Source organism: Octodon degus, unplaced genomic scaffold, assembly GCF_000260255.1.
Source record: "Octodon degus isolate 3935 unplaced genomic scaffold, OctDeg1.0 scaffold00070, whole genome shotgun sequence".
Classification (NCBI taxonomy): domain Eukaryota; kingdom Metazoa; phylum Chordata; class Mammalia; order Rodentia; family Octodontidae; genus Octodon; species Octodon degus.
Window position 1 is genome coordinate 4,766,582 of NW_004524646.1, and position 15,686 is coordinate 4,782,267.

The 15,686-nt window shown below is 53.8% G+C and overlaps 1 protein-coding gene across 2 annotated transcripts in view; it reads left to right on the forward strand.

The window, feature by feature from the left end:
* Asb2 (ankyrin repeat and SOCS box containing 2) overlaps nt 1-15,686 on the forward strand; it is a 36,285-nt gene that overhangs the window by 9,516 nt on the left and 11,083 nt on the right. The window contains exons 2-6 of one of the 2 annotated variants that reach the window (XM_004635144.2): nt 925-1,216; nt 8,180-8,284; nt 10,411-10,577; nt 11,335-11,490; nt 13,634-13,879. In XM_004635144.2, the coding sequence (XP_004635201.1) occupies nt 996-1,216; nt 8,180-8,284; nt 10,411-10,577; nt 11,335-11,490; nt 13,634-13,879 (895 nt within the window). In that variant the 5' untranslated portion in view covers nt 925-995. Of the gene's footprint in view, nt 1-924; nt 1,217-7,961; nt 8,285-10,410; nt 10,578-11,334; nt 11,491-13,633; nt 13,880-15,686 lie in introns of those variants that run through there. The other variant, XM_023719618.1, reaches the window with a different exon arrangement.

The window sequence follows — 15,686 nt, forward strand, 5'->3', positions numbered from 1 at the left end:
TTTTATTAGTGATTCATGTTAACTAGTTGGGAGCCCTGGGCTTGTTCATTCCTAGTGATCCTGACCTTCCCACAGTGACGAGCAATGGGGACATGTCAGGGTAGGATGCCCCTAGTAATTGGAAGGAAAGAATATATGCAAAACTCCATAGGGTGGTATTTGGAGCTGTGGGATCCTGTTGTGTCCCCAGGAGAGTGCCTGATGCACAGTAGTGGCACAGGGAATGATCTTCCAACATGTACGTGTATAGGCAGGCTTTCCACAGTGGCAAATGAATCACGGATTGGAGAATGTTTGCAAAGACAGGTGTGTAAGTGGATGGATGGGAGGATGGATGGGTGCGCATGCTGAGTGAGCAGGCAAATAAACAGGCAATGGATAGTGGAGAGATGAGTAGACGGCTGGATGGACGAATACATGGCTGCATGAATGTGTGGATAGATAGGTTCATGGAGGGCCGGTGAGATAGCTCAGCAGACTAAAGCCACTGCTTAGGCAATCTTAGGTAAGTGCAGGGACTGCAGTTCAATCCACAGCACCACATGCCACAATAGCCCCACTCTTGGGGCAGGCTGAGCCAGCCACAAAAAAGAAAGATAAGATAGGTTCATGGAGATTAATGGGAAGTGGAGGGCTAAGTGGTTGTAGGGAGCTACAGGGTAGGAGAATGCACAGGTGCACTGGAGAGTAGATTACCTGACTAGATAGATAGACGGATGGGAGAATGGAGAGATACATAACCAGGCGGGCCTGCAGGAGGATGAACAGATGGGTGGACTGATGAATAGAGGGGTGCATGTGGACAGACGGTGATGAGGCGGAATGAAAACAATGTGTGACTGGCGGAAAAAAGCGCAGGTTTCTCGGGGGGTGAGCAGAACAAATAAACATTTAGTGACCAGGACGGTCTCGGTCTCCTCACAGGCTCTTCAGATCTGCTGCTCCTTCCCCCTGCTGAGAGTCTCTTCTGGAGGCCAGGGTGAGGGCTGGCAGAGATGGCGATGCAGATCAGTTCTCGGGGCAGACAGCGAGCCATTGGGAATGAGGAGTACAGCCTGTACAGCAGCTTGAGCGAGGAGGAGCTGATCCAGATGGCCATTGAGCAGAGCCTGGTGGACAAGACCAGGGGCTCGACTCCCACTGGCTCCACCGCTGCTGAGGCCACTGGGTCAGTGCAGGCCAACCGCCAGCCAGCCCATTTCTACCCCTGGACCAGGTAAGCAAGGCCAGGCTGCCCAGTGAACGGCGCCATAGGGTACATGTAAGGTGCTGATGCAGATGCTGTCCATCCTGACCTTATCCTGCTCTCTACGATGTTTTTAACACTGTAATGACTTCTGCATTACCTAAGGATAAAGGATTGTCAAGGATTACAGTGAGTGGCTACAGTTGTCCTTGGTGTCCAAGGGGGTGGTTTCCATGGATACCAATAGCCCTGCTCAAGTCTCTTACATGAAATGGCATAGGGCCGGCCTGATAGCTCAGTTGACTAAAGCGCCTGCTTAGGCAGAGCGCAGTAGCTGGGGTTCGATCCCCTGCGTGCCTGCGGGGTATTCTGAGACTGCAGTTGAGACTGGGTGTGGTGGCACACGCCTGTAATCCCAGCACTTGGAAGGCTGAACATGGGAGGATATCTATGAGTCCAATCTACATAATAAGACCTTATAGACCCCGTCCTAAATACAGGAAAAAAAATGAAATGATACAATATTTACTTATATTTACTCATTCACATCCTCTCATATGCTGCACATCCTTTCATATGCTGTAAAGCACCTCTAGATTAGCCATAACTTTTTTTTTTTTCCGAACCAAGGATTGAACTCAGACCCTTGCACTTGCCAGGGAAGTGCTTATTTTACTGAGCCATCTCCCCGGCCACTAGCCACAACTCTTGAATCAATGTAGATGCAGTGTAAGTTGCTTCACTGTATTGGTCAGGGAATAAAGCCAAAGAGGAAGTCTGCACACCTACTGGTGCATTTTCTGTTTTTGCCATAATTTTATTGATAAACAAATAGCAATGAGACAGTTTCAAATCAAATCGGTAGGACAGTTTCAATAATTAACACGCTGCATACATTCTTCTTAGTGGTTAATTGCTGTACAAGATGCGGACTTGATATCCTATTTACAAACACCATTAGAACAAATCATTCTATTCATTAAGAGAATGTAACTATATATCTATCCCAACCACTTTGAATACACAGAACTCGTGCATTTTCTTAAAATATTTTTTATCTGAAGATTGTGAAGGCAGAGTTTGTGGGTCCCAAGGTTGACTGCTCACTTGGTCGTCTGACCTCCCAGGGACTCTCTGGCTGTCTCTACGCTACCCTTTTTCCAGGTGAGGGACCCGAAGCTCAGGGCTGAGTGACTGGCCCAAGGTCACAAAGCTGGTCAGTTGCAAACACTGGAACGAAGCAGCTCTAAAGCCCCGAGCAGCCCTGACTTTCTAGCTGAACACCGCGGATCGGAGGCGCAGACTCACCCTATTTGTGCCGTCTCTGGAAGGCAAAAGAAGACAGTTGCAATAAAGCTGTCCTTCCTTCTGGCTATCTTGTCTCAGCACCACTCACAGCTACTGGACCTTTGAAGAGCAGCGCCACCTAGTGGAATGTGGCGAGAGCTACAGCCACCAAGCAAAGATGTCATTAGCAAAGACTCAAGTGAAATTAATTTACATACTGGAATTGCCCGTATATTTTGTCCCAAATATTATCATTTCCATGTCATGGACATAAAATTATGAATGAGATTTTTACCTTCTTTTTGTCCCTAGAAAGGAAATCCAGTGTATATTTTATTCTCATAGTATATCTGGGTTCCCACCAGCCACATTTCAGGAGCTCCCTAGATGCATGTGGCCAGGGGACACCATCTTGGATCTAGGGGACACCTTCTTTGTAGAAGGTGGTAGGCAGAGAGGTGATCAAGCAATTGATCTTCAAATGCTTTTAGAAACTATGTAGAAACCGCAAAAATGCTTTAGCTTCCTCCTGAGTCAAGGTCAGGCCATGCAGTTGGAGGTGGGGAAGGAGTTGTGGTGACAGTGTTGCTGCGCAGCGTGGGTCTCAAATCCTCCTCTCTCCAGCAGCCAGTTGCCTTCCTGCGTGACCTTGCCAGTCACCCAAGCTCTCCGAACCCTGCTTCCTCTACTCTTCCCAGCGCAGTCACAGTTGATAGAGGATGAAGGGAGGTGACAGTGTAGCTCAAGCCTGCCCCTCCATGTACCTATCAGGGTTCTCCACAAGTGACCGTGCCAAGGCAGATTTCATTGGTAGTATGGGATGGCTGGGTTCCTCAGCTGTCCCTGAAGTCACCACTTCTGGGACCCAATGGGAGAAGCAGAATCCCACAGGCAGGACTTGGTTCCCTGCGGCCAGGTACAGGAGGCCTTGGTTCCTGTTTTGGCTCAGGTTCAGCTGAAGTCAGACCACAGGTTCCTCTTTCTCTGAACAGAACCTGATAGAGATCTGGCACCCTCCCTCCAGAGACCAGAGACGGGGCCTGCTGCACGGAGTGGCATGTCCCCCTGGGTACCCGCAGCCCTTTCCCCAGTGCAAGAGCTCCTTCTGGGAATCCTGAGGATGCTTAGAAACATTAGGATGAGGGGATCCACGAGCTCCAGCCCCGATCCCTCCTCCACAGATGGGTAAGGAAGTACAGACCCACATGGAGCCATTCACAGTTATTCTGCCTCCTGGGGAAAAGGCCTCACAGAGAAATGAAACCACTTAGCCCAGGTCAGGCAGTCCCCACAGACAAGCAAGTCTTGCAGGGGCGGACCAAATTGAATCCTCTCTCCCTGGCTAGGCCTGAGAGTGCCCGGGCTCAGCTCTACCACTTTGGGTCTGGAGGGAGGCCTTGGAGGGACAGAAAGATCTTAATGCGAGCCTGAATGCAATCTCCTCCTGGCGGTACAGGGAGCTCCTCCCACATACCAGGCAGAGAGGTCAATGCACTTGACACTTGCCAAAGCCATGCATGGTGCCTGTTACTGTGTCCTCTTAACAGGATGACAAAGCAAGCACACAACATAGCCAGGAAGTGAACCAAAGCCAGGTGGGCTCAGAAGTTCACATGCCCAACCAGGCTTGGCCAACTCCGCAGGGGCCTCTTTCTGTCCCTCCCTTCTCCTCCCCCACCTGGAGGAGGGTTTGGTTTACACACACACACACACACACACACACACACACACACACAACCTGTGTTCACACTGCCAGGCACAGCACTGCAGATGGCACAGGACCCAGAGGGCGCTGCTCACTTTCACCCCTCAATAGTACAGTTTCCACCCAATAGATCCAGAGCAAGGATGTGACTTTCCTTTCTCCTGTGTCTCTGACATTAATCTGTCAACTCCTCCAGGGCAGGGACCTTAAGTCTTTCTTCTCTGTGAAACTCCAGGCCTTACCAGTGGCAAATACCAAATAGCTCTCCACGAATACCTGAGTGGATGAGTGAAGAAAGGAGCAAATAAAGAGGCAATGGAGGGCCGGCCAAATAGCTCAGCAGATTAAAGCGCCTGCAAGCAGGTGCAGGGGGCCAGAGGTTCCATCCCCAGTCCTGCTGTGCTGGCCCACCCCTGGGGCACGCTGAGATGGCAACTGAGATTGGGCGTGGTGGCGTGAGCCTGTAATCACAACTCTTAAGAGACTGTAAACAGGCGGATCACTATGAGTCTGATCTAGTAGTGAGACCCTGAACACCCCATAGACCCTTCCCTAAAATAAAATTTTAGAAAAAAAGCAATGGAAAAAGAAGTAGATTTGGGGGTTCCGATCTTTCCTCTGCCACATACTCACTGTGCAACCTCAGACAATTTCCCTTCCCCTGCTGAGCCCCAAATATCTCATCCCTAAAATGGTCAGAACCAAAGCTCACCGCTCACCAGGGACTCCTGCACACGAGGCAAGTGCTGTCCCGCTGAGCCACATCCCCAGTCAGGCAAGCCCTGGAGCCTTCCCCATCTTACCCTGACCTCAACTGGCCCTTCCTCACTCTCTGCCAGGGTACCTGGGGCACCAACCTCAAGGCTGCTTTTGCTTCCTAAGCAGCTTAAGTGTCATCCTGCAAAGTCCATCTTAGAGTGTCCCCAGCTGTGATCTCTGGGTGAAGGAGCGGAGTTGTTCACCTTTGTGCCCGCAGTGCCCAGCAAAGGGCCTGCACCATTGCATATGCCTGGGCAGCGCTTTAGACAAAAGGCTTCACTTTGAAACCAGCACAGTGAGTACTCCAGGAAAATAATTTGTCACTATTGTCTTGTGACCAAAATGGCAAACAAATGAGTCTTTGGAATCATAGTACAGAAAGCCAGATCAGTGTGTCTCAAAAGAAAATATAACATTCGTTCCCAAAACCATCTTCTATTTGCTTCTCCTCCACCATCATGTAAAGAGAGAAAGGCTGACACACGCATTAGGATCATTTCTCTGGCATTGGCTCACCAAGGGCTCCCACCAGACCTGGAGTTCATGCACCATGAAGTGGGAGGCTGGGTCTTCGTGGTCTTGACACTCTTGTATTTCAATTGTGGTTACGCTGCTAAGAAGGAGCAAAGACAAAGAGGAAAACCTGACGCAGGAACTGGCTGGGGCTGCTGTGTGCACAGCCGACAACTCGCATGAAGAAGCCCATGTGTACCCACCTCTGGGAGAGCCCAGGTGCCCGCAGGGCCCTTGCTTGTGCCCTCCGAAGCTGAAAGTCTAAAGACGGGGCAGGCCTAGTGACCCAGCAGGCAGAGTCAAGATGTGAACTGCTAGGTTTCAGAGAGAAAGACGGCCCACCTGGGCCTCTTCCAGGGCACGACCTGTGGCCACATCCTGCAGGCCAGACCTGCTGCGCTCTGCTGGGAATTCCCCTGTTGTGGCGGAGGGGAAATGGGCCTCAGTCTTGGGTCAAAACAGCACGAAACCTACTAGAGGCCCTGGTCCTCATTCAGCCTGAGCCTCAACATCTTCACACCCTGAGCCGTCACCCCATCTGGAACCCAACCAAGTGAATAAGGAGGCAGTAGACAGAGAAGGAGGTTTGGGGGTTTAGGTCCTTGCTTTATTCGAGCATGATTTCCACGCATCCAGACCGACCTTCTGGATTTGATCCCAGCTCCCTCCCTGTGGCTCTGTTGTATGCAACCTGTCTCCCTCCCTGCAGCCTCTGCCGTCCTGAGGAGACACAGTAAGACGTGACTTCTGAATGTTCATACCCCGCTCCCCACACCAGGCGGGAGCTACAGCTTCACTGCTGGGTGGAACTCAGCTTGTCTGTTTCCTCATCTGCAAAATGGGAACAAGGCAGGCCTGACTCCAGGAAGAATGGAGAGGTGGATCGGAGGCGATGCTTGGAAGGGCTTTGTGGCCATTTGTCTTGCATGGTGTGGAGGGTAGTCACTACCTCCACAGCACCTTTCCCTCCTCTCCAGGCCAGGAGCCAGTGCAGGAACCCTGGGCCCGGCAGTTCTTGGCCTCCTGGGCCAGAACTGTAGCCCTTGAATCTGTTCCAAGCACTGAGTTTTCCCCAGCCACAGGGACGGTGAGGAACCCCCAAGCTGGGTCCTGCCTCTGCATTTTGAAGATAAAGAAACTGAGGCACAAGGACAGGAAAGCCTTGTTCAAAGTGCAGGGCCTATCTGTGTGGGGGCCAGAGGGCGAAGAGGCAGGAACAGACCCTGTGTGTGGAGGAGGAAGCTGTTTTAGGAGCGGATCTGAACTTGGGCTTTGCTAGCTTACCCGCTGTGGAGAGCCTCAGGCAGTTACCGCCCTGTTGGGGCCTCAGTTTCCTCATCCTGTCCTCTGTAAAGACAGGATGTTGACATCCATCCCTGGGCTTGAGAAACAACGATTACTGGATCCTCAAGGCACAAAGGTGTCCTGCTTGGCCTCGTAAGGGTGAGTAGAGGGCAAAGATGGAAGGATGGGGAGGAAGAAGGTGAGGAGGTCACCGCCCTCAGGACAGCCTCCTGGATCCTCTGCCCCATGGCCTGGCCTTGCAAGGGCCACGGAATCTGCAGCTTCTGGGTTGTCCAAGGAGAACGTGGGTCCTTGTCAGGGCTGCTGGTGCAGGCTTCAGTCACAGAAGTGACATCATCCCTCACCCCACAGATGGCCCCTTTCCCCTGCCTCCAGGCAGCAGCGGTGGCCCAGAGGGGGCGCCTGCGGTGCCTGGGCTGATCTTCTAGGAGGAAAGGGCTGGGGCCAACTAGCACAGTCTCACTGTGGCCCTAAACGGTCCCAGTCACAGTGCACTGCCACATCTTCTTTCAGCACCCAGGGGGGTGAGGAAGTGGAGGTTCAGAGAGGTGAAATCTTAAAGCGAGCCTGTGACTGCCTCGAGCTCCTCCACGCCTAGCTCTTCACAAAGCACTTCATGCCATCTGTGAATCCAGGTCTTGGTGGCTGTCAAAACCAGGGCTGGAGGCCCGGGGGGGGATGGTTCAGCGGAATAAGCCCTTCCCTGGCAAGCGCAAGGCCCTGAGTTCAATGCCCGGTTACTCAAAACAAAACAAAACAACCCAGGGCTGCTCTCAGGCCATCTGTAGGTGGGGAAACTGAGTCACAGACTTGGCTAACCAGTTCCAGGCCACACAGCTAAGCAGTGTCTGGACCTCAGGCTACATCTGCCTGATGCTGAGCCCTGACCCCATGACCACTAGATTGATGTTTGAGGCTCTCACCTGGAACCCGAGAGGAGGGTTGGGTGCCTAGACCCTGGCTCCCTTGTCGCCCTCATCTCCCACAGACCCCTCCTCCCATCCTCTTGGGAAGTATCTGGTCAGCCAAAGGGCAAAGCCCCTTATATTCAGGGACCTGCAGCTGATCACTTCTCACATCCTCCTGGGTGAAGAATGTCACCTTGCTCTGTGTCTGCGGCCCTTGTGGTTGGCTGGGGAGGGGGCCGGCGGGGTAGGAGTGAGGTTAACCTCATTGTTGTCTTATATGGTCATTTAAATCTCCCAGGGCTTCCTCCAAGGGCCAAAAATAATCCGGAGACACAGCAGCTGTGTCCAGCACACAGAGAGGACCTGGCCATCTGCTTTGGTTCAGAGCCCTGCGTCTGACTGTCACTCAGTCTCTCTCTCCAGCTTGGCTCCATCCTCACTTCTGCCTCTAGCCATGACCCGCTTCTCCTATGTAGAGTACTTTTCCCTCTTTCACGCCTGCTCTGCACCCCTCAGGTCCACAGCGCCTTCCCAGAGCTCGCCGGCCCGGCCCCCCATGGGTCTGTTCCAGGGGGTCATGCAGAAATACAACAGCAGCCTGTTCAAGACTTCCCAGCTGGCGTAAGTGACTCCTGCCTGGCCCCACATCACAAGCTCATGTCCCCAGCTGTCGTGGCAGGGAGGGTGGGGGTAGACAGCACCCCTGAAGCCCCAGGATAGCAGGGGACACTGCCGAGCCACCTGCCAGGCCAGCCCCCCAGGTGTGTCCCCCTGGGGCCCAGTTGCTTCTGGGGTTCCACAAGGACCCCTTAGATGACCCAGACTGGTACCTGTATACTAGAGAAGCCCATGGGACTTTGATCTTAGGACCCCAGCAGAAGGGAGACTGGGGAGATGGCCTTAAAATTGAGTCCCACAGAGGCTGGGAGGCAGGGCAGAGGCGTTGCCCCATCTTCTGTCTGTCCTGTCCCCCAGCACCCCACACCCTCCCGCAGGCATCATGTGAGCGCATCCCAGACCCCCAGATCCACAGCTTTGGCTTTGCTTATGCCTTCATTTAAGTGGCAAGTACCAAAATCCAGAGCTAATCTTTGCTACAGGAGGGGTTCTGTTTGCTTGGTACAGTGGGATCCTTGGGAGATGGCCGTGTCTCCCTCCCCTCTCTGCCCTCCCCCAACCCGTGACCCTAGAATGGCTAAAAGCAGGTGAGGACCCCATGCTGTCCCCACTGTTTCTGTGCTGTCGGAGATGGACAGTCACAGTAGGCCTCACAGAGGGGTCCTCACAGAGAGGAGACAAGCACCAGCCACTGCCCTGCTCCTTCCCGGCCTTCTACACCTCATGGCTGCCTCACCCCTGGCACCCAGGTGGCTTTGATAGCTGGAAAAGAAATGGGGTTCTGCTCTCCACAAACTGGTCTTCCTTCTCTGTAGGACAAGATTGGAGAGGACAGTGTGGGTCCCAGGGTCCCATCTGGCTTGCAGTCTCTGGTAGCCTGACGCCTCCCAGCAGACCACCTGCCCTTGGGGCAGGGACTTTGAGCTCACATAGGAGCCGCCAGTGTCTGGTCCTATCCTAGGTCTGGTCTCTCTCACACCACAGCTAGAGACCCATACTGTCAGAGGGTCCCCTGATCCTTCTCATGACACTGCAAAGCACGAGCCAGTCCCTTCCCTTCCACATCAGTGTGCTCACGCTGAGACCTCCCAAGAAAGAGGACACACACCTAGCAGAGGCTTTCTGAGGCCGACAGGAGGCGCTCGGGCTGTTCCTAGTGGAACTCCTTCAGGTGGTGTGGATGGGGCCTTCAGGACTCACCCAGTTGGTTTCCCCTCGTCCTTGCTGGTCTGTAGCTTTGCTGGCGTCTGTGCCCTGGTGCTGTTAACAATCTAGAAGGTTGAGAGTCGAGAGGAAGTGCTGAGCCTGGAGGGAAGTGGTTGGGAGGGTCCAGGCAGTGGTCCTGGGGACCTGCAGAGCCCACCGTGGCCCCTGGCTTGGAGGGTCCCCTGGGCAGGAGGAATGGGGCCATGTACACAGAACCCACCTCAGAAGTGGGTTGGGAAGTCACAGCAGCCTTGGTCCTCTGTGTCCCCAGTGACAGGGAAGATAGCTCAGTGAATGAATGAATGAATGAATGAATGAATGATCAGTGAATGAATGGACGAGTGAGCAGTGACTTAATGAGCCAGGCAAAGAAGTCCTTCACCTTGACCCTGGCTTCTTTATACATTTTATAAGTTTTCAGTTGTAAAGACTTCAGATTTATTAGCCGCTGGTGTTTTCACTTTTTAGCAGCTAGCTATGCTGTGAGTGAGGTTGAGGGACAGGAGCGAGCAAGGAGGTGGGATAGTGAGAGGCCCGCTGCGCTGACTGGAGGTGACATTCGAGGCCTAGGTGGTGGTGCTTGGCCCTGTGCTCAGGGAGGGCAGTTCATTAGTGCAGAGCCCTCCGAGGAGCATAACCACCCCCCTGCAGGCTGCTGCCCATGTCCATGTCCTCTTGGCCGATGAGGTCTTGGCATGGCATTGGCTGCAGCCATGGAAACCACAGGGATGGAGGGCTTGCCCATTGCTCACACAGCCACCAGGGTGCAAAGGCTAAGTGCTGGCCTTGGAACCAGCTTCAGGGACAAGGAGCACTGAGGAGCCCCACAGTAGCCCCACAGCAGGTCCTGCCTGTCTTCTGGAGACAGGCCCCTGGCCCTGGCCCAGCCTGCACCCAACACCTGGCTGTTCCTTGGCCCACAGGCCCATGGACCCTGTGCTAAAGGCCATCAAGGAAGGCAATGAAGAGGCCTTGAGGGCAATGATCAAGGATGGGAAGAATCTGGGACAGCCCAACAAGGAGGGCTGGCTACCGCTCCACGAGGCTGCCTACTATGGTCAGCTGGGCTGCCTGAAGGTCCTGCAGCAAGGTGAGGCCAGAAGTGGGAAAGGGCCTGGGAAGGGACAAGCAGGGTTACGACCTCCCCTGGACAGTTGCTGTGGCTAAGTTAGGAGAGGGGAAGTGACTTGTCCTCACCTCGCTACAGCCCGTATGCCCTGCTGCCATTTTTCTAGCTCTCTCAGGACAGGAGAGCCTGCTTCCTAGAAAAGGAATGAAGGAGGGCTTACTTCTGGAACAGCCACTGTCAACATGTTCCAGAATGTTCCAGGGTCTGATTTGGTGTGGAAAATACTGCAGCTGCACCCAAGCCCTGCCAAAGCTGTCTTTCTCCCACCAGCTACGGTACCCTGGGCCAGTCACACTGCCTCCCCGAGCCTTCTTTGTGTGAGCTGTATTCAGATGGGTCCCATGTGTAATCAGGTGTCACTAGGCCCTGATGTGGCCCAGATCCCATGAAGTCCTGCACACTCCAAGATACAGCTGCAGGAGAGGTGGGGTTTCCACAGTAGCAGTTGGAATGCAAGAGGAGGAAAGGCACACAGGGACAGGAAGGCACTGGGGGGACCAGCAGGCTTCCTGGAGGAGCGGTGGCATCTGAGCTGTACTTCTTTGACCCAGAAGCCAAGCCAGTGCTGGGAAAGAGCAAAGCGAAGGTAGTCCGTGGTTGGTAACCTTCAGAGAAAGTCGTATGTGTCCTGACTTAGAATTGGAAAGAAACTGGGACTGCTGTGTGCTGCGTTGAGGGTCCCTTCCTCCTTCATGCATTTCCCGGTGTGTCCCCCTAGCTTACCCAGGGACCATTGACCAGCGCACCCTGCAGGAGGAGACAGCGCTGTACTTGGCAACATGCAGAGAGCACCTGGACTGCCTCCTCTCGCTGCTCCAGGCTGGGGCAGAGCCTGACATCTCCAACAAGTCCCGGGAGACACCACTCTACAAAGGTGAGTCCCTGCCCACGAGGCTTCTTCCAGGAGGAGTCCCAAAGCTAGGTGGACAGCCAGTGTGCACATTTTTCACATGGTCAGCTTTGAAGAGGGAGCCCTGTGCCTGTATAACTGGCTTCCTGAATCTTTCCTGCGTGTGTGTAAATGCCAACATTGCCAAGCACTCCGCGGTGCACTCTGGCCAGGCACCCTAGGGGACACACTTTCTCAGCCCACTAGTACAGAGAAGGGAGGCACTGGGGGTGTGGGGGAGAAGGGTCCTGAGAGTGGGGCGGCTCCACAGAGAAGGTGCCTGAGTTGAACTGGAACAGGAGAAATATGTCAGCTGGCCAGGCGAGGGAGCAGCATGGGAAAGGCAAAGAGGTACGGGAGAAGGGTGTGTACCTCTTGGATGCTCATTCAACACAGCACGACCCCAGGGCTTCCTTGGGGCATCATCCGCAGACATTGCTGACTGCCCTCAAATGATCCAGAGTCAAAGTCTGAATGGGCACTGTAGTTACCATTGGGGTGCTTCCTATGCCCAAGCCAGGTGCTGCTCTTTTCTTGGGTCCTTACCCACATCTCCATGCAAGGTAGGCATAGGAGGTAGGCACCACTATCATCCCCACCTTATGAATGAGGATCTAAGGCACAGTGACGTGGACTGAGTTGCCCTGATCACAGAGCCAGCACGGTGTGGCCCTGGGACTTCAGCTCAGAGAGCATCTAGCTCTTGCCCAGTAGATTAAGCAATCAGCCTGGTCTCATGGAATGATTTTGTGCTTTGAAAGCTGTGGGTATCTCTGACTTCCTGTGCCTGTGGAGCTGACACTTGGAATGTCTGTTGGCAGCAGGAAGTGGGAGCCAGTGACTGCAGCTGTGGTGGGATCTAGTCCCAGTGGGTGCTAGAGCTACTACTTGGAGCCTCAGCTGTCTCAAATAGAGCTCCCAGGAAGCTGGCATGTCATAGGCAGGAGTTCATTCCTGCTTCTAAGCTCCAGACTTGAGTCTTACCAGCCTGGTCTTCCTCAGTCTTTCTCCTGTCATCTGCTCTTGATCCCCCATTTTATGGAAAGAAAACTGAGGCTTAGAGAGGTAGAGAGCTGAGGCTTTGGTCCTACTGGACACACTCCACAGGGAGTCCCTTTCCCTGTCCCCTCCCCTGACACTGGCACAGACAGGCTTCCAGGGAAGGTGCTCAGGGGACCTCAACATCACCTGCAGCTCTGTAGGGAGGCTTTGCCAGAGCAAGGGGAGGTTTAGGGTCTAGAGACAAGGTGAGGTATAAGACGAAAGATTAAACAGATTGACAAAGACAAGCTGGACTCAGAAGACCAATTCTTCCTCAAAGCTAAATGAACTGCCTTGGAGGATGGGGTTGAGGGTTCAAAGAGGAATATGAACAGGAAGATCATCTAGAAGGTACGGGGAGTGACCGAAGTTGAAGACTGATCACATGTGTGGGGCCAGAGCAAGACCAAGCCCCAGGACCCAAGGTTCCTGAGGTGAGCTAGGTGGACAAGTTGTGAGCCAGAAGGGTCTGACCTGACCTCAACCTGCTGAGTTGTTGAGCAGCTTATTTTCTCCACCAAGACAGAAGGCTCCACTTGACCCCAGCTTTCTGTATTTTTACTCTGGCCTTCATTTCATCATGGTCCTTCCCCTGGGAGTTTTTGAGAGTTGCATTAGATGTGGCTAGAAAGATTCTCCCAGCCTTGATGCTGTGGAGGGCTAAAGCAAGTAACATTAGAAGAAGAGACATGTTAGGGATATTGTGGAACATTCAAGGGGGCAGAGACTCTGGATCTTGAATCCCAGGGTTGGAATGCCAGTTCTGCCACTTTGACCAAGTCAGTCACCTACCTTTCTCTGTGTCTCACTTTCCTCGTGTGTGAAGGGGATAATAACAAAACCATCCTTAAGGGTCAAAGATTAAACTAGTGAATCGCACAAGGTGCTGTGACACAGAGGCACTGCTAAATATGCGCTGATATTAATGTTCCTTCTAATCACTTAGCCTAGATTCCCGGCAAGAGCAAGCACCTAGCATAGACACTGCTGCTATTTGTTGAATGAATGGCTGATGGAGGACTGAGTGAGTGGTCTTGGCTGGCCAGGTCCCACCAGGGCCCCACTGACCGACTTGTCCCTGACACAGCCTGTGAGCGCAAGAATGCAGAGGCGGTGAGGCTGCTCGTGCAGCACCATGCAGACACCAACCACCGCTGCAACAGGGGCTGGACGGCGCTGCACGAGTCCGTCTCACGCAATGACATGGAGGTCATGGAGATCCTGGTGAGCGGTGGGGCCAAGGTGGAGTCCAAGAATGCCTACGGCATCACACCCCTGTTCGTGGCCGCCCAGAGCGGGCAGCTGGAGGCCCTCAGGTTCCTGACCAAGCATGGTGAGTGGCTGAGAGTTCCTGGTTGTGGAGTCCTCAGGGGCACAGCCGGAAGCACAGGTGTCACCACGTGGGCATGCTGTGGTCCTGGGATGGTGTCTGGCAGTGCCATGTCCAGAAGGAGGCTGAGCCTCTGTTTGGCTCCCTGGGGTCCTCGGTGGGTGTCCCTAGTGATGACTGCACTTCGGCACAAACACAGGATGAGGCCGATGTGCCACACACTGGCGGTCTCCAGCCAAACATCCTCATTTTGCGAATGAGGAATCTCAGACCCAGAAAAGGGAAGCAACTTATCTATAGTCAGCTGGTGAAGTTATTTGCAGAACTAGCCAGAGTCTTGGACTCTGGGCATCCCAACCACTTCTGGTCCTCAGTGTCACACTGAAAGGTTAGAAAGTCGCCTCGAACCGCATGGAGAGCCCTTTTGTTTTGTGGGTAATGAGAGCAAGGGCCAGAACGGAAAAGTGATTTGCCTGAGTTCACACAGCAAAGTAGAAGAGAGTGGGATTTGCATCCAAGCTTTTGCCCTCTTTGCTTATGAAAGCTCTTAAGGGAGGAACTAAAACAGTATTTCCTGCATTATGATGTCCCGGTAGCAGAACACCCTGGGGCCACAGCAGATTGTCCTTTTGCTTAAGGAACATTGCGTTCTGCTTCCGACCTCCCCCAAGCACATTTGGATTTCTTGTCCCTCCTCAGAGGAGGGAACCTTCCTCCTCTTGCAAGAGGTCACGCGGCTCTTGGGCCTGACCTGGAGTGCTTTATGGAGGACCTGCTGGGAGCAACACTGTGCTAAGCATGAACTCACTTTAGGTCCCTGGCATTTCCCCCAGAGCCACATGAGCTGGACAGTGTCGCTGTCCCATTTCATCCATGAGGACATGGAGGTTTGCCGTGCTTGAGTGACAGAGCCTGGACTCTGAGCCTTGTCCATCTGCCCCTGAGCTGCACGCTGCTTGCACTGGGCCTGCATCCAGACCAACCCCACATACTCAGCACGTGCCTGAGCAGTTGGGAAGCAGACGCAAAGCAGTTCCCTGCAGCCTGGGACAATGCTAGAGCAAGCGCACAAGAACAAAGGGACGAGGCTGGGCCCTGGGAGCCAAGGCCAGCAGGCTGAGCAAAGGGCAGGGTGCTCAGCAGGTGAGACCAGGCTTGCCAGCTCCAAACATCTGCCCGGGGCTCCAGCCGACACCAAGTCAGGGACTGTTCCTCTTGTGAGGTAGGCCATTTTTCAATACAAATATTTTCCTTGTATGAGCTTGTATGAGCCGGCAGCTTTTCTGGTGGGGCCCGGGCCTTCCAGGGAGACTGATTTTGAGGTCTGACAGCAAGATGGAGCAGCCAGCCCATGTGCTTTCCCTTCACAGAGATGGCAGATCCAGCCTCTGCCATGGGCCTTTCATCCTGCGCAGCTGCCTCTGCTGAGCACTGTCTCTGTGCCAGAACCGTGCCGAGAGACTAGCTTGCATGATCTGACTTACTCCCGAGATGTAGGGACTACTTCCCCAGGCCAACTGATGGTAAACTGAGGCTCCTGAAGGCTACCTAAGGCCACTGGGCTTGGAAGCCAGGAAAGAGAAGCTGCAGCTGGTTCTTGGCTTTCCCCAGAGCCTGTGCTAGCTCCACTGTAGCAGACGCAGGTGCGCTGGCGTTGCAAATAAAGTCACCAGGAAGCCTGAGAAGGGCGGGAGTTCAGAGATGAGCTGCGGCCAGCAGAGGCCTCTGACCTCAGCCCTCGCTGCTATCAATTCAGGCCCTTTCTGGAACCCAGAAGGACTATGATCCTCCTCCCCCTCCCCCTCCCCCT